The sequence below is a fragment of the Peromyscus maniculatus genome, chromosome 17 (genome assembly GCF_049852395.1).
Source record: "Peromyscus maniculatus bairdii isolate BWxNUB_F1_BW_parent chromosome 17, HU_Pman_BW_mat_3.1, whole genome shotgun sequence".
NCBI lineage: Eukaryota > Metazoa > Chordata > Mammalia > Rodentia > Cricetidae > Peromyscus > Peromyscus maniculatus.
This window is the reverse complement of record NC_134868.1, coordinates 4,777,196-4,799,985: the sequence shown is the minus strand read 5'-3', so window position 1 is coordinate 4,799,985 and position 22,790 is coordinate 4,777,196. Positions and strand designations below refer to the sequence as shown.

Sequence of the window (22,790 nt, the reverse complement as noted above, 5' to 3'; positions counted from 1 at the left end):
AGCCACCACCACGACAAGCAGCATGTGAAGATGCTGGTAAGTCATGAGCCACATGACAAAGTATTGATTAATAGAAATGGGTTAATTTAAGATGTAAGAACTAGATAGCTAGAAGTCTGAGCCATTAGGCCAAACAGTTTAAATAATATAAGAGTCTGTGTGTTTATTTTATAAGTGGGCTGTGGGACTGCCAGGGCTTGGCGGGAGCTGGAGCAAAACTCTCCAGCTATACTGGATGGCTGCAGAAGGGGGTGGGACACAGGAAAACTTCTGTCTACACAACCTAGATGGCCCTCAACCAAAGGCTGGGTAAAGAAAATATGGTACATTTACACAATGGAGTATTACTCAGCTGTAAAACAATGACATCATGAAATTTTCAGACAAATGGATGGAACTAGAAAAACATCCTGAGTGAGGTAAACCAACCAGAAAGACAAACATGGTATGTACTCACTCATAAGTGGATATTAGATGTAAAGCAAAGGATAACCAGGCTACAATACACAACCCCAGAGAAGCTAGGTAACAAGGAGGACCCTAAGAGAGACATGCATGGATCCCTTTAGGAAGGGGAAATAGATAAATTCCCCTGAGTAAATTGGGAGTGTGGGGGGAGGGGGATAAAGTAAGAGGAGGTGGCAAGAGAACATGAGGGAATATGATGGTCAAGTTGAGGGAGAGACAGAGAAGGAGAGCAAGGAAAGAGATATTTTATTTTATCTCATTTTATTTTTTGTTTTTCAAGATAGTGTTCCTCTGTGTAGCTTTTTGGAGCCTGTCTTTGATCTTTCTCTGTAGACCAGGTTGGCCTTGAACTCACAGATATCTGCCTGCCTCTGCCTCTGCCTCTGCCTCTGCCTCTGCCTCTGCCTCTGCCTAAGTGCTGGGATTAAAGGCATGTGTCACCATCACCCAGCTAGGAAAGAGATATTTTAATAGAGGGAGCCATTATTGGGTTAGGGAGAAATATGGTACTAGGGAAATTCCCAGGAACCCATGAAGGTGACCCCAGCTAAGACTCCAAGCAATAGTGGAGATGATCCCTGGACTGGCCTTCCCCTGTAATCAGATTGATTACTACCCTAATTGTCATTATAGAACCTTCATCTAGTAACTGATGGAAGCATATGCAGGGATCCACAGCTAAGCACTAGGTGACGCTCCTGGAGTTCAGTTGAAGAGAGGGAGGAGGGATTATATGAGCAAAAGGGTAAGGTCATGATGGGGAAACCCACTGAGACAACCGACTAGAGCTAGTTGGAGCTCACTGACTCTGGACTGACAGCTGGGGAACTTGCATGGGACAGAACTAGGCCCTCTGAATATGGGCGACAGTTATGTGGCTTGGGCAGTTTCTGGGGCCACTGGCACTGGAATCAGGATTTATCCCTAGTGCATGAACTGGCTTTTTGGAGCCCATTCTCTATGGAGGCATACCTCCAGCCTCGATACAGGGGAAGGGGCTTGGTCTTGCCTCAACTTGATATGCCAGACTTTGTTGACTCCCCATGGGAGGCCTTACTATCTCTGAGGAGTGGATGGGGTGGGGTAAGGGGAAGATAAGGGGTGAGCTGGAGGAGGGGAGAGAGGGGGAATTGTGGTCGGTATGTAAAATAAAAAGAAACTTTTAAATGAAAAAGAAAAAAGGAATATTTAACAATTTAACAATCAATGTATTATCCATTAAAATCAAATAGCAAAACCCCAAGCAATCATAACAAAAGTTGAAAAACCAGATATGCCCAAGAAATGGGGAAAGGGAAGCCATTGAGTTTGAGAAAAGAAAACTCTACAGAAACTCCCCCATATCCACAAATTTCCAGGGACTAATAAAGTATTATAGCCAATTTTCAGAATATAAAAATACATGAAAGTCCATCATTTTCTAAAAAAAAGAATAATGAATTAGATGTATAATCCATTAAAATGTGTAATGAATTAGATGTATAATTAATTAAAACATGCAACAGAGACAGCATTACTGATGAAAGACACAAACCTAAAAATATGCCATGATCCTTCAAAGCAAGAAGTACAAGATTCTAGTAAGACAACAATAAAAACAAACCATGAGCCAGCACTTACACTGTGAGACTCTAGTACTCTGCTTTGGCAATAATAAAAAATGGTGTCTTTTTGAGGCTCTTCCAGAATTCAGGAGACTTACTTGAAGTAATTCTGATGTTTCAACATTGAAGATTAAATAGTTTTAACTAATAAAACTATTTCATTCTCTAAAGATACAGGAAATGAAGCCTTTTGTGATCAGTTAGAAACTATTTTTTGTTCCCTCTGATTAATGATTGGATGTAATTCTGGATCATAGTAAGGCAAGGTAATACAAACCTTTTAAATTGAAAAACAAGATAACAGATTTTTTAATTGTATGATTTGTACTATATTCCTAAAGCAACTTGTTTTGCTCCAATTGTTTCATAAGCCATAAGGACTTTTGGAAAAAACAGTTTAATCCCATTTTTATGTGTGTTTTTTATGTTTTTATGTGTGCATGCAAGAATGTCGTGTGTGTGTGTGTGTGTGTGTGTGTGTGTGTGTGTGTGTTGTGTGTGTGTGTGTAAAGAGAAAAGAGCTTTGTCAGATACTCTGGATCTGGAGTTGAAAGTACATATGAGCCTCCCAAGATGGGCATTAGGGTCTAAACACAGACCATCCCCAAGAAGAAAGAGTATGTGCTGAGGCCCCTGTGTAGGCCCAAAGTACATTTCATATAATAAACTAGAAGTATTTCACATATGAACAAAACAATAAAAGAAGTAAATAAACGGTGACTCATTATATGAACATGATGAATCAATATTAAGATGTTTGGCATGTTCAATTTGCAGCATAAATTCAACATACCCAAAGGAAACTTGCAAGAATTTATGATAGAAATGCTGTTTCTAAAGGTATATGGAAAGGTGAAAAGCTTAGAATGCTCAATAGAATTAAGAAGAAATAATACACACATTGACAGAATCTGATTTCTGTGTTTAACAGAAAACGACATCAAGAAAGGGTGATATGTTTGTGGAACAATAAACTGGCAGAGAAGAACATCTAAAAACAACAGCACAGAACTGTGGTCATGTTTTAAACAAAGGACCAAAGCAAACTCAGCCAGGAAGTATGTAATCTTGAAAGATGTTATCCGCCTGCCTACTATTCCATAGGGATAGAAAGTATGTACACAAAGACTTCAGAACTCCCCCAAAACTGACTTAAAGTGAACCCCAAACTCTTAGGTTACTGATGCTCCAGCTGCTATTATGCCAAGCAGAGAGACCCCACTCTCTACAACTTTCTTTGGACATGGGGGGATCAGAAACCCTGCTATACCTCTGCAGCCCACACTTCCAATTGTGGTTTCAACAAATACAGCCACACTTATGCTCAAAGAAATATCAAATATGAATGTTTTCTATCAAATATTATCAAACTTGGTTTTAAGGTATGGAATTCAAATATCTATATCTCCCCCACTCAGCAAAGTCTTGTTTATTCCCCAGCCTACTTCCGTATTCTAGGAATTTGATGGCCTGGAGCAGTGACTCTGCTCTCCTTGAAGAAGTCTTGCTTCCCTTCCTCATTCATGTCCTGTGCACCATTTCCTTTCAGATTCACTCAGTGAGTAAGATTGTGAGGGCCAACCCCAGATACTGGGGACAAAACACAGTCACTACTTTCCTTAGGATAAAATCAAGTGCAGTTACTGTCTAGGAGAGTTCCCTTTTCAAATGCACACTCACGCTCCTGATCAAGAGAAAAGTTAGCCATGTCCAGACACTTGAAACAATTTAGAGGGTACCCTGGGAACTTAGCTTACCTGAGGAACAACCTGAGATTGCCTCCCTGGGTAGATACTGCCCACCATCTTCTGTAGTGGTCCTGTGCCTCTTGAACTCTCTAGGTCACCAAAAGAATCCAGAGGATGGAAGTTTCTGGACATCACAGTGAGGGCAGGTCTAAGGGAGTTACCAGGGCAACAAGGAACACTCTGTGCATAGATGAGGTGTAAGAAATGATGTGGAGAACAAAAATGTATTCCTTTAGTGCTACGCCCACAGCTGTGACACCTGTGTAGCTGTAGCAAAGCATGCCGATGCGCTGGGGTCCGGCAGCTGAAGGGTTGAGGTTGGAGCTTCCTGGAGCGTGGCCTCAAGAGGTTCCCCCACAATCAGCAGTCGCCATGCAGCCTGAGGATTCCAGGAGGCCCTGGAGGACAAGATGGCCTTGGCGACAGTCCTTGTTGGCACTAATCATGCTTTTTCTCTGTATGTCTTATCTGTGTTGGGGGGCGTTGGTGGACAGCCCCTAGGTGGACCCCTGAGAGTGGAAATTACCTAGAGCCACTCCCATATACGGGAAGCTATGATGAAGTTGGGAATAGATGGGTGAATCATGAAGGAAAGAAACAACTTTGGAGTGATTTGCCTTTTATGGAAAGGCTAGCCAGGACTAGAAAGCCTTGGTGCCTTTATAGTAAAGAAGAAAGACAGCAGATCATAGAAAATATGAAGCCAGCCCTAAGGTATTGGTATAGAAGGGTATATGACAACTGGAAGGATAAGTGGATATATAGGAGTGAGGAAGAAATAAATGAAATTATACAAAAAGTATATAGAGGGTGAGTTAAACCTTGGCTGGTAAAAATCTGGTTCCCACAGATGTGGTCTTTGGCGCAAGACAGATTTCACAAAATTCTGAGATCATGCCCTTAAGCAACAACCGCAATGAACTCCAAGCTGCGGAAGTGATACACAGAAATAGATACTGATGTACTTTGTTATTGTCTCTTGCACTACACAGAAATAGATACTGATGTACTTTGTTATTGTTTCTTGCTGATTCTGAGTAATTGTAAAAGTTAAAAGTCTGATGTAACCCCCTGCCAAGTTCCTTGATTGTAAAAGAATATAAGCACTGATTTTGCAGAAGTAAATCTGCAGCAGCACAACAATCCATTGTGTGTCTGTCTGTCATTTTCCTCGCCGATTCCTGACTTCTCCTCGAGCCTTCTCCCTGGTTCTCCCACAGTGGTGGTCTCCCTCTGGGTGGTCTGCGGCACTTTAGTGGTCAGGTTTTCTTGGGATCGAGATGTGTTTGATCTGAAACTTGTGTGCAAGAAAACTCTTTAGAAGGGTGTTTAGCACAACGTAAACCAAGACAGGAAAACAGCCTAGGTAGAAAGAGCTCTAAAGAAAACGAAAGTCAAAGAAAGAAACTAAAGAAAGGAAATATTTCCCCTAAACAGAGGGGAGCCAAATCCTCTAGCTGTGCTACAGGCTCCCTTAATATAACTCGCCCTACTCTAAGGAGACATTGAACAACACGAAGTCTGCAAACTGACGTTTAAGTCCCTATCTTTCCTCTCTGTGCATGGCATTATTCATTGTTTCCCTCCCCACCCAGCACCCACAGACTTTGGGAAACCTTGAATCAATTCTGGTGGAAGGGACAAAGGCAGTCTCTGTGTAATTAAGTCTGTCTTAGATAAGGATGTCTGCACTGCTTTCTGAGTAAAACGGTCCCAAAAGTCTTCCAGATTTTAATTTAAGATGAACTATTTGAAAAAGTTTGCTTCCAAACATTTTAAATGCCAGCACACATGAAGGGTTACAGATCTATCTAATCTCAGCCCACAGCATACTGAATAAATTGGTGGCTAAAAACATGTTGTACCTGGGACTTGAGGAGGAAAAAACCCTGGATGACAATGTAATTCATGTGTAAGAAATATAAACTTCACTGTCTCTGACTGGGATCATGGAATTCTTTCCTCTGTTCCTTTTGCTATTTTGAGCCTATCTACCTAGGTTATAGATATTATCCCTTCCTATATACAAGCTAAACAAACATGTCTTTAAAAAAAAAAAAAAAAAGGAGTGACAGTGCACATTTAACCTGAGATGTGTGGATCCTGCAGAGACTTTTGCCTGATGGGCGATGGGCTCACCTTCTGATCAAAAAGGAACCATGTTTTTAAGTGCCTGTGTTTGCTTACTGGGCCAACATGGCCTGATATGGCCATTGGAAAGGCCACAACACAATTGAGGCTGTGATAATTTTATTGAGAGCAATCAGATTTTTTTTTTTTTTTTTTTTTTTTTTTTGGTTTTTCGAGACAGGGGTTCCCTGTGTAGCTTTGCGCCTTTCTGGAACTCGCTTTGGAGACCAGGCTGGCCTTGAACTCACAGAGATCCACCTGCCTCTGCCTCCCACGTGCTGGGATTAAAGGTGTGCGCCACCACTGCCCGGCGCAATCAGATTTTTATACTTTTATCAGAAACAGAATATAGTGGCAATTGCCAGGATCAATACATTTGTAGTTGCCAGGATACAGGACATAGGGTACACAAGATTAATGTTCAAGACCAATTGTCACACTCCCTTAGTGACTACTATGGGAACATACAGAGAAACGCAAAGCAGCCTCAATGCTTTACTGCCTGAGGGAGTGCATCAGTCTCTCGGGAACTGGAAGCCACATTATGCCCCAGGAGCCATGGACTCTAACCTGAAAAACCTATGATGCATCCCTCTCAAGGCAGCTAGGCCAAGTCAACGCTATGGTTCCCTGCACATGTGGTTTGTTCCCATCTTACTGGTGATTACATCACAATGAAAGCAGCAATGTGTCTTGGCCATCATGTTTACTAATGGTTTCTTTAAAAATGTAAATGCCATGTGACCTCCTCGTTAAAATGAAATAAAACAAAATAAACACATCCATAAATTTCCTGCTGCCACTGAACCCTTAAAGGATTACCTCATTTATACTAAAGAAGTTAGTTTTGTTTCATTTTTGACACACTGCTTTATCTGATAGATTTAATGGCTTCCAGGGGGAAGTGAAGCATTCTTAGCCATGTGCCTCCAATATTAACAAAGCATCTGGCACTTTTAAATGCTTAGGCTTGGAAGGTTCGTGTAAATTTACATCAGCCTAGAATCAGTCTTGGGGAAGCAAGGCCCTACCAGAACCAAAAGAATAGAAAACCAGGTTCTAGAAAAGCTATTGCCAGCAGTCAGGCTTTACAGCATCAGGCTGGAGAGGAAGGCTATGCTGGCCTCAATGGTTTGCCCCAGCTTCCTACCTGAAATCTCCAAGATGTTTTCTCTAAGAAATCCTTTAGTCCATTTTTGTCCTACCATGCCCTAAAAACAATGTTTTGATTTTGGTTTTCTAGTCTCTTCATAGGCATCAGTGAACCATCCCTTTCAGACAAGTTGGTCTTCATGCCTGCAAATTCATTTTCTCTCCTTACACGGAGCATAAACTCCAGCATGAGACATTGGGCCTGTGTCCTTGTGGGCTCCCACTGCTGCCTATTTACCACATTTGAGATAAACTCAGTCGTGTGGCTTTGGTCAAGTGGTCAGACACTTTTAAGGCCACTGCTTTCCAATTCCTCCTGAACATTCTTTGCACACTTCCCTCATTTTGTGCAGATTTAGGCTTAAATTTTTCTTGAAGTTAGTTTTCTTCTAAGTTAGTTTCTGATGCTATCAATCTTATTTCTTACGGGTCATTAGGGCTGAAGTAAAGATGAACTGAAAACAGCACTCATATCTTATTACTATGAATAACATGTATATGGGTATGAATACATGGCTCAGCAGCTAAAGACAGGGGCTTTTTGTCCACAGGGCCTGGCTTTGATTCCCAGCACCCAAAAGACATCTCACAACTTCTGTATTTCACTGTCATTTCAACCACTGGAGATTTGACATTCTCTTCTTGTCTCCACTCGTACCTGGAATTCAACTGTTTTACACACTGGCAAAACTTATACACCTAAAATAAATTAACTTTAATTAAAAAATAACACATGTAAAGTAAACCTTTTCTTCAATATGAAGTAACATGCCTCTGTCTCTACACCATTTGCATACCTAGTGCCCAAGGAGGCCAAAACAGTGCCTCATATCTTGTGAACCTGGAATTACAGGTAGAACTGAGCTATCTGACATGGGTGCTACGAACCAAACTTGGGTACCTAACAGGATCATTACTGCTGAGCCAACTCTCCAGCTACCAAATCAGTCATTATAATGCAGTAGATGAAGAGGCCCCGTTACTCCTTTTGCTACATGGTCACTGAATGAGTCAATGGATTTCTAGCCCTGTGAATGGGCTCTCCTCGTTGTTTCTTATTATCATTATTAATACATTTCTCTTGATGTGAGTAAAGAAAACAAAAGGATTTGTAGAATACAGATGAGTTCAGCCAGATTATATAAGAAAAGTTCCATAATCTTTTTTTTTTGTTTGTTTGTTTTGAGAAAGGATCTTTCTATGTAGCAACGGCTGTCCTGGGATTCACTATCTCAACCACACCTGCCTAAAATTCAGAGAGATCCTCTAGACTTTGTCTCCCAAGTGCTGCAGTCACATGAACCACTATGCTCAGCTGGGATATATTGTTTTAATAACCTATGTTTGAATCAGAGAAAAAAAATATAGTGCAAATTTTAAACAGGAACCATCATTGTTTTGATGAACAGTAATTCTACTTAAAATTCTACAATGTATTAATTTCAACCGGCAAGTAATTTTATTTGTTCTCAATATTTAGGTTATTCTCTTCACTTTCCTGACTTCAACTTTTAAAACTGTTTTAACGGTGTGTATACACTTATGCCACGGTGTGCATGTGACACTCACAGAGCAACGTACAGGTGTAATTACTACTTCACCTATGTGAGTTCTAGTGATCAAATGCAGGGAGTCAAGTTTGGCTGCAAGTGACCTCATTGGCCTTATTTGGGTTTTAAAATTGTTTTTCTATATGCTGGTGTTTGGGTGTGCATATGCCACAGACCAAGTATACAACAAAAGAAATACTTGTAGGAGCACTATGGGTCTCCAAGAGACTGAACTCAGGTAACCAGGCTTAGAAACAACCAAATTTACTCACTGAGACAATTCCCTGGAATTCATTTGTGGTTCTGAGAAAGTGTTATGAACAAGTGTTTACTTCTCAGAAGAAACTAATACAATCCAAAAATGGCAATATATCATATTCATCTGCAAATAGGATTCATTATTCAAATTATCCTGTGTTCCTCTATCTTTAAATGTTTATAATTTTAACAGATAACATTTTATTGATATAATGTCTCTACTAATCATAGTCAAGTGCCAGTGAGATGCTTCATTAGGGTAAAAAATGTCTGTGGTGTGCAAGGCTGGTAATCTGATTTCATCACCATACAAAGAGGACCAAAAGAATTTTCTCAAGTTTTCTTCAGGTCTCAACATGTCTGCAATGCCCTACAAACCCATAATCAGCACACACACACACACACACACACACACACACACACACACATTTTTTCTAAAATAAATCTCAATTCCCTGACATTATCTGGCATCTCTAGATAACTCCCTTAGGAGGCAATACTTCAAGAGGGAGTGCCAAGTGGATAAAAATTGGTTCATAAAGTAGGAACATCAAATAATATATACATATCTATAGCACATCAAACTATGAGATACACAGTTGATTGCTGATTATTCTACTTTATTATATCTCTACCAGATAGATGAAAATGCTACTTTGAATACAGAGATGAGGTATTTTAATGTTTCTGAGATTCTCTTCTATTAAGCATTTGAATATTAACAGTTTTAAAAAGTATTGACAAAACAGGACACATTGGAGGCACATCTTCTATTGTTGGACTTGTACTCAGAAGGCTGACACATGAGAAACATCTGTTCAAATGTAGCCTGACTGTTTACTGATATCCAGGCCAGGCTGGATCACAAACCATGTCTGAAGGAAATTTGTGAAAATATGAAAAACAAAACAATCCATCACCCTTTCACAGACACCTTTACTTGAAAAGTATTGTCATACACTGCCCAATACTTACATAAACAATGGACCCCTTAGATGATGGGCATTCTATCCTATACACATCAGCAGAACAATACCTGTTACCAATTGAAAGCACAATAGATGAACAGAAGCCAGAAAATGAATGTATGAACCACCAAATAAACTTCAGTAACGGGACTTGTCATATATACAGAATTCGTCAACAGCTACTCCAAAAGCTTCAAAACACAAGCCATGATACTGTGATCTCCACCATCAGACTTGAGTGCACATGCTAAATAATTTACTTGCTTCAAGCATTTGATGAAAAAGGAGATTAAACAAGAGTTTTTTTCTTTGAAACTGAAGACAACTGTGATGTCTAAATCACATGAATAGGGTTTTCCTCATGTATGAGTTCTTCCCTATTTCCTTATGTTAAGATGACATATAAAGGCTTTAAAAATATTTACAGGGCTAGAGACAGGGCCAGTTAAGTCAAGCTCATGCCAAGGAACTAGGTGAGGTTTTTCCCCCCCACAACTTTCTATAATTGCTTTTAGAAATTCAGGAAGATTACAAGGTCTAACTTTCTTGGGTACCATCAAGAACATGCATATATCCAAAGACACATGTCCATCACATTTTGAGACAGGGTTTCTCTATGTAGTTTTGGTGCCTGTCCTAGATCTCACTCTGTAGACCAGGATGGCCTCAAACTCAGAGAGATCTGCCTGGCTCTGCCTCCCGAGTGCTAGCACCACCCAGCCACATAAAACATTTAAAACAAATTGTTAAACATGTTTTCACTTATGACAATTTTTCTTGTGTAAACATTCATTCCTGTAACCCACAGGTTGAGGCATCTAGAAACTTACATAGAGTTTTTCTTCATCATGAATTAGTTCATGTAAAAGAAAACAAGCATGTAGCCTTCAAAAACAGACAATAATTCTCAGTTGTTGGTACCATTTGGAAAATTTTAGAAATGCTACCCTTTTGAGGGAATATGTCACTCATTGTGAGTTTTGAGATTTTAAATCCTCACACCACCTCCAGTTCCCATTCTCTGCTCCACATTTCAAGTCAAGGGCATGAACTCTGAGCTTTGCCCTGCCTCTCTCATGAAGATCATAACCATAAGCCAGATTAAGTTCTTTTTTTATGTTTGGTTTTCTAAGACAGGGTTTCTCTGTGTTGCTTTGGAACCTGTCCTGAAACTTGCTCTGTAGACCAGGCTGGCCTCAAACTCACAGAGATCCACCTGCCTCTGCCTCCTGCGTGCTGGGATTAAAGGTGTGCACCACCACACCCAGCTAAGCTCTTTTATAAATTGCCTCAAATACTGTTTTTAATCAGTATCTTAATTAGGGTTTCTATTGCTGTGGAAAGACATCATGACCATGGGCAAAGATTATGAAAGAAAACATTGAATTGAGGTGTTGGCTTACAGTTCAGAGGTTCAGGCTATTATCATCATGGTGGAGATCATGGTAGTGTGCAGACAGACATGGTGCTGGCTATATCTTGATCAGAAGGTAACAGGAAGTGGACTGACTGTCACACTGAGTGAACCTTGAAAAAGTATTCTCAAAGCTTCCCTCCACATTAACACACTTCCTCCAACAAAGTGAAAATCCCTATGAGCTTATGGGGACCAATTACATTCAAACCACACAGAAAGAGAAAAGGCACTAGTACACTTCCATAAAGTTTTACTCTGGATGAGTTATTTCATGTAATTGGAGAGAAGTGTGATATCTAAAAGGTTTGTCTTGCTAATTTAGTCCACAGAGCTATTGTCCATGAATTTGTGGGTGCAAACAAAATAAAGAGGGACATTATAATGCTTGAACAGATTGTTGACATGTGTCAGCTTTTTTTTTCACCATAATATTGTTGTGTAACTAAATGTAAGTTTGTTGGCTAAAGATCTTACCAAATTCTTTATACTCATAGATTCCCCTTCAGTAGCAGTTATTTCATGTCCTCAAAGACTATTATAATATACAAAGACTTTAACAAATTGATTACACAATACAGGTTTTACTCTTGGATGAACTCATTGATGGTATCAAGGATTACAGTGAAGTACAAAGACTTTATGAAACTTATTACATTCATACATTTACTCTCCAATATGATTTTTTTCATGCCTTTGAAGATAATTGTGACATGCAAAGGCTTTCTCACATTGTTTACATTTATAGGACCTCTTTAGTATGTGAGCTTTTATTCATTTGGAGATGCTTCTGTTGTGAAAATGTTTTACCATATTGATTACAATCATAGGGTTTCTCTTCCACATGAATTCTTCTATGCCTTTGAAGACCACTAAAACATGCAAAGGCTTTCCCACATTGATAACATTTATAGGGTTTCTCTCCAGTATGTGTTCTTCTATGTATTCGGAGATTATATTGTCTAGAAAAGGTTTTACCACACTGATTACATTCATATGGTTTCTCTCCAATATGATTTTTTTCATGATTTCGAAGAACACTATGATGTGCAAAAGCTTTACTACATTGATTACATTTATAGGGTTTCTCTCCAGTATGTGAACTTTTATGTATTTGAAGATACTTCTGTTGTGAAAAGGTTTTACCACATTGATTACATTCATAGGGTTTCACACCTGTATGAGTTCTTTCATGTATTTTAAGATTACTGTAATCTGCAAAAGCTTTACCACATTGCTTACATTCATAAGGTTTCTCTCCAGTATGAACTCTTTCATGCTTTTGTAGAGAACGATAACATGCAAAGCTTTTCCCACATTGATTACATTTATAGGGTTTCTCTCCAGTATGTGAACTTTTATGTATTTGGAGATTATTCAGTTGTGAAAACGTTTTACCACATTGATTACATTCATAGGGTTTTACTCCGGTATGTGTTCTTTCATGTATTTTAAGATTACTGTAATATGCAAAAGCTTTACCACATTGATTACATTCGTAGGGTTTCTCCCCAGTATGAACTCTTTCATGCTTTTGAAGATAACTATGGCATGCAAAGGATTTCCCACATTGGTTACATTTGTAGGGTTTCTCTCCAGTATGTGAACTTTTATGTATTTGGAGATGCTTCTGTTGTGAAAAGGTTTTACCACATTGATTACATTCATAGGGTTTCACTCCAGTATGTGTTCTTTCATGTATTTTAAGATTACTGTAATATGCAATAGCTTTACCACATTGCTTACATTCATAGGGTTTCTCTCCAGTATGAACTCTTTCATGCCTTTGAAGAGAACGATGATATGCAAAGGCTTTCCCACATTGATTACATTTATAGGGTTTCTCTCCAGTATGTGAACCTTTATGTATTTGGAGATGACTCTGTTGTGAAAAGGTTTTACCACATTGATTACATTCATAGGGTTTCACTCCAGTATGTGTTCTTTCATGTATTTTAAGATTACTGTAATCTGCAAAAGCTTTACTACATTGCTTACATTCATGGGGTTTCTCTCCAGTATGAATTCTTTCATGCTTTTGAAGATAACTGTGGCATGCAAAGGCTTTCCCACATTGATTACATTCATAGGGTTTTTCTCCAGTGTGTGTTCTTTTATGTACTTGGAGATTACTCTGTCGTGAAAAGGCTTTCCCACATTGACTACATTCATAGGGTTTCTCTCCAGTATGACTTCTTTCATGCCTGTGAAGATAATTGGCACATGTAAATGCTTTACCACATCCATTATGCTGATAAATGTTTTTATCTGTATGACTTAATTTTACAGTTTGGTCTAAGGGTAAAGAAGAGTCAGATCTTAAGGTTTTACATTGTTTAAATTCATAGGGTTCCTAATCATTATGGGGTCTAAGATATATGTAATGGTTAGAGCCCTTAGTACATGGGCTCACATTTATAGTATCCTTTTAATATGAGCTTTTTCATATAATTGGAGAGAACTGGAAGAATTCAGAGCTGATAACCGCACTGATTACATTTATAACATTTTTTTATATGTTGAATCACACTACATTTGCAATGTGAACCAGGACAAACAGAAGAATTTCCACACTTTTTGTAGCAGCAGGGCTTTTATCTGATGTGAGTTTGTTGATATATTTCCAATGAAGTTGGAAAAACAACTAATTATAAACTTATATCACATTCAGAAAGTCTACTCAGAGTGGGAACTACTACATATCTTCTACTTGTTCTGGGAAAGAGAAGTACATTGCTTCTTTCCATATCCTTTACGCACACATGGCGTGCTTTCAGAATGACATGTGATATCACATTAATGACAGAATACCTAATAAAAGGTTTCCATACTGCATTTACAGTTTATTTTTTTGTTCCTCAAAGACATATAGTACAGGTATTAAGGTTTTTCTACAACAATCTTCTTAACTATTATAAACTCCCCCTCTTACTAAACTTTGGTAACTCACCACAAGTATATAACATTAGCTTTATTACAGACTATTTCTGTGTTAGAAGGCTTTAGAAATGTACTTATCACCTAATCAATGGGTATGGCTTTTGTTATATCTGAGTACTATGGAACTAAATGGATTAACAGTTTTACAGCCTAGCTATCATGGGGCTATGATTCAAGTGGTGGTATCTGTTAAGGCATTGTTTCCTTGTCTTCTTTCTCAGAGGAATGCCTTGCAAAAAGAGATCAAATACCTGACACTGAGGTACATGGTATTGTGACAATTTAGTAATCATCAACATACTTAAAGCTGTGCTCATTTACACTGCTGCTTTTCCTTAAAACTTCCACAGCAAGCTACTCATGTGTCTAGTGGTGCCATTAGTGGGTGAGAGATGTCCTCCCCTCCCATCAACACCTGAGGCAGGTGGGAGAACAGGCCTTGTGCCTTGCTTGAGACGTACAATAGAGCCAACCCTGTTAGCAGAGGTTTAGGTTGAGCCAGCCTCAAGGCTGTGAGCATAGGAGAGCTGTACCCACTACTCATCTCTCTAGTGGCAGCATAGGCAGGAAAGAGATGCCTTCCCCCTACCCATACATACCTGACGCTGGTGGCAGAGCTGGCCCTGAGGTCATAAGAGCAGAGCTGTCCTTGCCCCTCATCAGCTGCAGCACTCGGGAGAGTGGCCCCTACACCTTACCTGGGCAACCCAGTAGAGTTGGCCCTGAAGGTATAGGTGATGAAGAATGGACCCTGAGGACATGAAAACTAGAGAACTGCAAGGGGTGAGCTAGCCAGGGAGATGGAGAGCTCACCCTGGTGGTGAATACAGGGGACAGCTGGTGGGATGAGCAACCCTGCAAGTACCCAGGACCAGAACCAGGATTATGAGCTGGTCCACCCCAATATCCACCCTATCTGTGATCTCCTAGAGCACTGGAGGAGGAGATCGGTCCTGTGGACCCAGAGCTGCAAGATCTCCAAGACACAGAGCAGCAATGAGATGTCCAGGAAAAGTCCCACAGAGGGCCTAGCATGGGTGATACAGCAAAGACCAGGGGCCTAGAATCAGACCAATTATTCTTTGTGATAAATGCCTACATAAAAAATGTACGGATAAAGGGTTTACTACATGACTCACTGTGTCATACTTCAGCTTCCATGAGGAAATCTTCCCCTTTTTCCCCTTTTCTCTTAAATTTTATTTTGTTTTATTTGGGGCGGGGAAGACAGTCATGATGTGAAAGACACAAAGACTAAATAAATTCTTATTAAGTTTAAAAAAACTTCCACTACAAATTAATTTTTTTTTGTGGGACATTTGTATCAGCATGAAAATTACCTTCCAAGTCTTCTAGATCTTTGAAAATCTTCTTTAATATTATGGTCATCCCATTTGTAGCCTAAAATATAATACCAGAAAATGTATATTATTGAAGATCATGCAAAGTTTAAGTTACTATATTCAGTGAACCTAAGAATTATACCTGATTTATTCACCACATTCTTCACCTTTATCAATCAAAATTACAGTAGAGCATCAATAACCAAGAAACAGTTTTCTCCTTTTTTAAAAGTTGAAAGGAAAAATTCATGGTCTTACCTATAGCAGTGAGATTCTGGTAGGTCTCCAGCATCACATTTTTGTAGAGACTCTTCTGGGAAGGATCCAGCAAAGCCCACTCATCCTGAGTGAAGTTTACATGCACATCATCATAGGTCACTGAATTCTAATATATCCCATTGATGTATACAAGAGAAAGTGAGATATTGATCACAATGTAAATGTATACTTCTTTGACAATATATTTGTATAATTACAGTGCTTCTTACACTTATTCCATGACAGAGAAGTTCTAATATAATCACCAAGATGTTTTTGAATTTAGCTGAAAAGGAAGTTCAGAAATGTAATTTCCTGGCTCTTTGAATAGAATTTGCCCTTCTAAGAGAAATGACTATTAACAGACCTACAGAGAGATATAAGAAATCAACAGGACTCAGTACATATCAGAGAAATTGTATAAACAATTACTAACTACAAAGAAGATGGGCAAGAAGAACGTATTCTCTCACGCCTTTAATCCCAGCACTCAGGAATCAGAAGTAAGTGAATTTCATTGTGTTGGAGGCCAGCCTGGTCTATGAAATGAGTTCCAGGATAGCCAAAGGTACATATATGGACCCTGCCCCCACAAAAAAAAAAAACCTAAACAAATAAACAAAAAAGAGTTCTCATTGAAGTTCCTACTTCAGTGAGATATGCATTCATTCCAGTTTTCTATTCATCTCTCAGAAACCCTAAGTGTTAACTAAGATCTTACTAAAAGAGAATACATGTTTAACCCATTAGAGATGGACAGGGGAAAATGTAAGCATTGTAAATCCAGATTTAAAAAAAAAGCACAAAAAGGGACTGGAGTGATGGCTCAGAGGTTAAGAGCCCTGGCTGCTCTTCCAGAGGTCCTGAGTTCAATTCCCAGCACCCATATAGTGGCTCACAACCATCTGTAATGAAATCTTGTGCCCTCTTCTGGCCTGTACACATACATACAGGCAGAATACTGTATACATAATTAACTAATTAATCTTTATTATATATACATATTGTAAAAAAAAATAAAATAAAAACAACAAAAATAGGGCAGGAGAGATGACTTAGGAGTTAAGAGCACCTGCTGGTCTTGAAGAGAAGATGGGTTCAGTTGCCAGTACTTACACGGAGGCTCACAACTATCCATAAACCATGTTCAGAGGTTCTGAGTCCATGCTTTAAGTACTGGAAGCACCAGAAGCATATAGGCAAAACATTCATATTTATTCAAAAATTCAAAACATACAACAAAAGGCTGTAGGAATGTCACACCTCTGCAATCCAATGACTCAAGAACCTCAGACAGTACAGACTATATGCAATCAAAGGAGAAAAAGTGATATCCTCTACAAAGTTAAGAATTCAAAATGTTGGTGAAGCTCAGCATAACAGCATATGTTTGTGTACAAAAACCTACACTGCAGGTTCACCAGTCAATAACATAAAAATCAAAAACCTGGGCATGTTCACCCACACCTTTACTATCAGCACATGAAAGGCAGAGCCAGGCAGATCTAAGTTCAAGGCTATCTTTGTCTCAAGAACTATTTTCAGGACAGCCAGTGCTATATAGAGAAACCTTGCCTTCAAAAACAAAAACAAAACAATTACAAAATAAAGAAATACATAAAAAAAAACAAGCAACCTAAGGGCATAGCAATGAAAAGCAATTGCTTCTACTGTATCTTATATTATTCAGGGATACAGTCTATAATGGTGGTGAGTTCATGACAGCTAGAGAAGGAAGCGCACTGATCAATTTCAACAAGAAAGTAGATACAAAGGACAGGAAATGAGGTGAAGCTATAGATAGTCAAATCACATCCCCAATGAGGAACTTCCTCTAGAAAGGCTCTTCGTATTGAAGATTCCATAAGCACCATAAAGAAAGCCACCAATGAGAGAAAAGTGTTCATATGTATCATCCTATGAGTGTTTTTTTCAATCAATTACATTCTGTCCCAGTTCACTATGCAGCTATGGTCACGCTATGAAAATGTATTTAGTCCAGGTGGCCCCCAAGAGCCTTAATTGTTACTTAGCCTCTCTGTGTCTGTGGATTGTAGTGTGATTATCTTTTACTTAATAACTAAACTAATATCCATTTCTTTGTGAGTACATATAATGCTTGTCATTCTGGGTCTGGGTTGTCTCTCTCAGGATGAATTTTTCTAGTTCTATCCATGGCCTGCAAATTTTATGATATCATTTTTTAATAGCTGAGTAATACTCCATTGTGTAAATATACCACATTTTCTTTATCTATTTTTCACTTGAAGGATATCCAGGTTCTTTCCAGTTTCTGGCTGTTATGAATAAAGTTGCTAAGAACAAAGTTGAGCAAGTGTACTTGTGGTAGGGTAGTGTCCTTTGGGTATATGTCCAACAGTGGCATACCTGGGTCTTGAGGTAAATGAATTCCCAGTTTTCTGAGGAACTCCCATATTAATTTCCAGTGACTTTTCAAGTTCGCAATATCACCAGCAATGTAGGAGTATTTCCCTTGCTCTACATCCTCACCAGCATGAGATGCCACTTGCGTTATTGATCTTAGCCATTCTAACAGGTGTTAAGATGGAATTTCAAAGTAGTTTTGATTTGCATTTCTGTCAGGGACCTGTTGAAGGGTTCTTGGAGGGAGGAGGGAGGAATTGAGAAATAATCGGAAGAAATATAGATGTAGACAGAGAGAAAGACAGAAATGCAAGATAGCTTTGGAGAGACCTGGGTCAATACCCAGTTGCCCCAAGTTTATTCATGATGGGCCTTTTATACATCAGTAAGGGGAGAAGCAAAAGACCTCCCCCTTTTAAGGTCTAGGTATAAAGTACCAATAAGTATAGATCCTTCAAAATACCTGTAAGCCATGCCTTTGGCCAAATCATCCTATTATGGATCCCTGCTGGACAAAGCAACCTCAGACTTTCTGACCTTGAGTAAGGCCTTACTAGGGAGCCTCTGTGGGCCCCCACACATTTCCCTGATATCTAAGGATGTTGAACATATCTTTAAGTGTTTCTCACACATTTGAGATTCCTCTGCTGAGAATAGTGTTTGTTTAGATCTGTAACCCATTTTTAATTGGATTGTTTGGGTTTTTTTGATGTCTAGTTTATTGAGTTCTGTATCACCCTGAGTGAGGCAACCCAAACTCAGATAGACAAACATGATATGTCCTCACTTATAAGTGAGCATTAGCTGTTAGATAAGGAATAATCATGCCACAATCCACAGACCCAGAGAGGCTAAGTAACAAGGAAGGCTCCAGGGGTAACACATGAATCTCCCTTGAAGGAGAAATAGAATAGATTTTTGTGGACAGAATGGGTGCAGGAGGGGATGGAAATAGTAAGGATCAGGTAGGGGAGGTAAGGAAGGGGGAAGAGAGTACACAGAAAGAAAACTAGAAAAGGGGAGCATTTCTGGGGCAATGTGGAAACCTAGTGCAGTGAAGACTTCCTGGAATCTATGAGGGTACCCTGAGTGAGGAATTCCTAGTAACTGAGGATACAGAAGCCTGAAGTGGCCATATTCTTAGCCAGGCAAGGCTCCCAGCAGTGGGACTGGGACACCAACCCAGGCAAAAAAATCTTTGACCTACACCTGTCCTGCCAGCAAGATATGCTGGCACAATGGTGGTTCAGAGCTTGTGAGAGCTACCAACCAACAACTGGACTAACTTGAGGCCCAAGCCACTAGAGGAAGCCATGCCAAACACTGACTGAATGGGCAGAAACTGGAAACTGAATGGCTCAGAGACCTAGGGTAGAACTAACCACAACTGCTTGAAAAAAAAAAAAAAGTCAGTGAAATGAGAGAAATATTCTGCTATACTCATCGGTTGGTGCTTAGCCCAATCAAATTAGTGAGGCTTCCCTTGGGAGCTGATGGGAGCAGACATCCATAACCAAACATTAGCTGGAACTTCCTCCCTGAGGAAGAGTGGGAGGGGTGGAAATCCGTAGGATCCAGTGGGTTCAAGGACATTAGGAGAATAAAACACTAGAGAATCAAGGAAGCAGGGCTCATAGGAGTTCCCAGAGACTGAAGCAGAAACTCATTGGTCTGTACTAGGTCCTTGACAAGTATGTTATGGTTGTCTACCTTCGAGTTTAGTGGGACTCCTAACTTTTAAAAATAAATGCAAGATACAGATTTTTTTAAAGAAACATTGTATGTAGTGTATGTAGCAAGAGCTTATGAGCCTCCTGAATTGGGTGTTAGGATTTGAACTCAGGACATCCCTATGAAGCTGAGCGACCTGAACTCAGGACATCCCCATGAAGAACATGTGCTGAGCGACCTGCCCAGCAGGCCTTTTTATCCACCACAACGAAACCTAAACAAATAAATAAGTAAATAAATAATTCTTGGGAACATGATGCATCAATATTAAGATGCTGCACACGGTCAATTTACAGCATGAATTGAATACAATCTGAAGAAAATCCCTAACAATTTAGAACAGAAAAGCTGATTCCAAAGCTACATGCAAAGTGGAAACACTTTGAATGCTCAATGGGATTATTAAAAAATAGTACACACATTGATACAATGTTATTCTATACTTAACACAAATGTACAGTAATCAAGAATGTGTACAATATCTGTGATGGAAGAAAGAGGATCCAGAGAAAAAGCCAAGAACAAAAGCTATATTATATATATATATATATATATATATATATATATATATATATATATAGAGAGAGAGAGAGAGAGAGAGAGAGAGAGAGAGAGAGAGAGAGTCAAGCTTTAATCAAAAGAGCAAAGGAAACTCAGACAGGAAAACTGTGATCTTGACCATTGTTACCAAACTACATATGACTCTGTGTATAGAAATTAAATAAACACAGACTTCACAACTCTCCAAAAACTAACTCAAAAGTGACCCTTAAACTGTTGTTTCTGGCTCTCAAGCTACTGATATTCCTTCCAGAGAGGCCCCATGCTCTAGAGCTTTCTCTGCCACCAGAGGTGATCTCCTGAAATCCTGCCATGGCTCGACAGCCCCTCATGCTCCCAGTGGTTTAAACATAGCTCCATTGATACTCAATTACAAAATGACATCAAAAAATAATTTAAAATCTGCTTCCTACAACAGGGATCCTGGCACAAGATGCAGAATCTCCTCTGTCCACCTGCCCAACACCACGCATAGCTGAGAAACCTCTGCAGCTCAGAAAATCTTTTTGTTTCCTGGAACTAAACATCACTGAATCACGACATGGTAGATGGCAGGAGCAGAATGATAAAAGCATTCTAATCATGTATTGTTGAAGGATGATTTCCTCATCACCTCCTTTCTACCACTTTCAAAACTATCTGTAACATTTATAAGACAAACCTGAATGTGGACTGCAACACTCAGAACTTTTTTTAGAAACCAGGCCTTCAGTTTTCCAATCTCTCTTCCCACTGCACACCAAACACAATGTCTGTGTGTATACACTGGACAGTGATATTATGAGCATTATAGCCTCCCATAGCCAGGGTGGTAGAGCCTCCATTCGTAGGGAATCAATACTCAGGAAAGCTCAGAGGCCAAGAACCACTGACCAGGTCACCCCATTGACCAAAAGAACCACAGTCTAACTCAAGGTACAGTAATTTGGATTCACAATAAGTTTAGTCCTTTATCCAGATTGATTGCTCTGGTCTGTGACCCCAAGAAATGACCACTCAGGACATTCACCAATCATCTAAAATTGATTACCTGACTCCACATTGCTAATGTCAACTACTGTCACAACAGGAAAGCTCTCACCCTCCTTCCTGCCCATCCCTTTCTGCAGTCAGTACACCAGCTTCAAAGTTGGTCAATCTTACATAAGTCCCTCTTCATTGTAAGTCCCCATAAAAGCAAGAGAAATTGGAGGATGCTCATTAGCTGGTCTATTTTTTTCTTCTCACTTGCCAGTCAGAGCCCAGCCTGGAAAGAGTTGCAGGACTGCCTTTCCAGCACTGGGCAGCAGAGGCAGGATTAGGTGTTCAAAGAAATTCTCACTCACATACTATGAGGCAAGACTAGACTAGAGAAGGCATTTCTCTAAACAGAAAAAAAATAAATAAATAGCACTTGAGAAAAAAGGAATGGAAATTCTTATGACCAAGAAACACTGGAAAAGAAAGAGAACTACAGACCAATCTCCCTCATGAACATTGATGCAAAAATACTCAACAAAATATTGGCAAACCGAATCCAAGAATACATCAAAACAATCATCCATCACGACCAAGTAGGATTCATCCCAGGGATGCAAGAATGGTTCAACATATGAAAATCAGTCAATGTAATACACCATATAAACAAACTGAAAGAAACACTGGAAAACAGAAACAAATAGAAATTAGAGCATTAATATATAAGGGAAATGATATTTTAAAAGGGATACCAGCTGGGCAGTGGTGGCGCACGCCTTTAATCCCAGCACTGGGGAGGCAGAGTCAGGAGGATCTCTGTGAGTTCAAGGCCACCCTGGGCTATCAAGTGAGTTCCAGGAAAGGTGCAAAGCTACACAGGGAAACCTTGTCTCGAAAAACCAAAAAAAAAAAAAAAAAAAAAGAAAGAAAGAAAAAAAGAAAAAGAAGAAGAAAAAGAAAAGAAAAAAGGGATACCAATAATTGAGTTTTAAAATGATAAAAAAATTATTTTTAAGATTAAAAAAAAATCTTAGCTATATTGACTTTGAAAAAATGTAGGCCCTTCTCTAATAGAGGAAATGCCATTAATAAGAGAATAATTGATCTTGCCCATATGCACATGTAGGCCACTGAAATCTGTAACCTGACACAGAGTTATAGTCAATGTCCTATTTCTCAACCCTCTGAGTTGACATAACTGTGCCAAGGAGGACTGAACATATCTGCATAGGAGAGTTGCCTAATTGGAAATTCAATAGTCATTGGCTCAAGCTAACCTTTCCAATTTGTACATCCACTTCTGTTGGATAATGCTTTTGTACA

The 22,790-nt window shown here is 39.3% G+C and overlaps 1 protein-coding gene across 3 annotated transcripts in view; it reads right to left on the bottom strand.

Moving 5' to 3' along the window:
* LOC102908374 (zinc finger protein 120-like) overlaps positions 1 to 22,790 on the bottom strand; it is a 73,752-nt gene that overhangs the window by 39,445 nt on the left and 11,517 nt on the right. For 2 of the 3 annotated variants that reach the window (XM_042262894.2, XM_076553243.1), the window contains exons 2-3: positions 15,834 to 15,960; positions 15,573 to 15,633 (exon numbers count right to left, since the gene is read on the bottom strand). In XM_042262894.2, the coding sequence (XP_042118828.1) occupies positions 15,573 to 15,633; positions 15,834 to 15,960 (188 nt within the window). Of the gene's footprint in view, positions 1 to 9,513; positions 13,497 to 15,572; positions 15,634 to 15,833; positions 15,961 to 22,790 lie in introns of those variants that run through there. The other variant, XM_016008149.3, reaches the window with a different exon arrangement.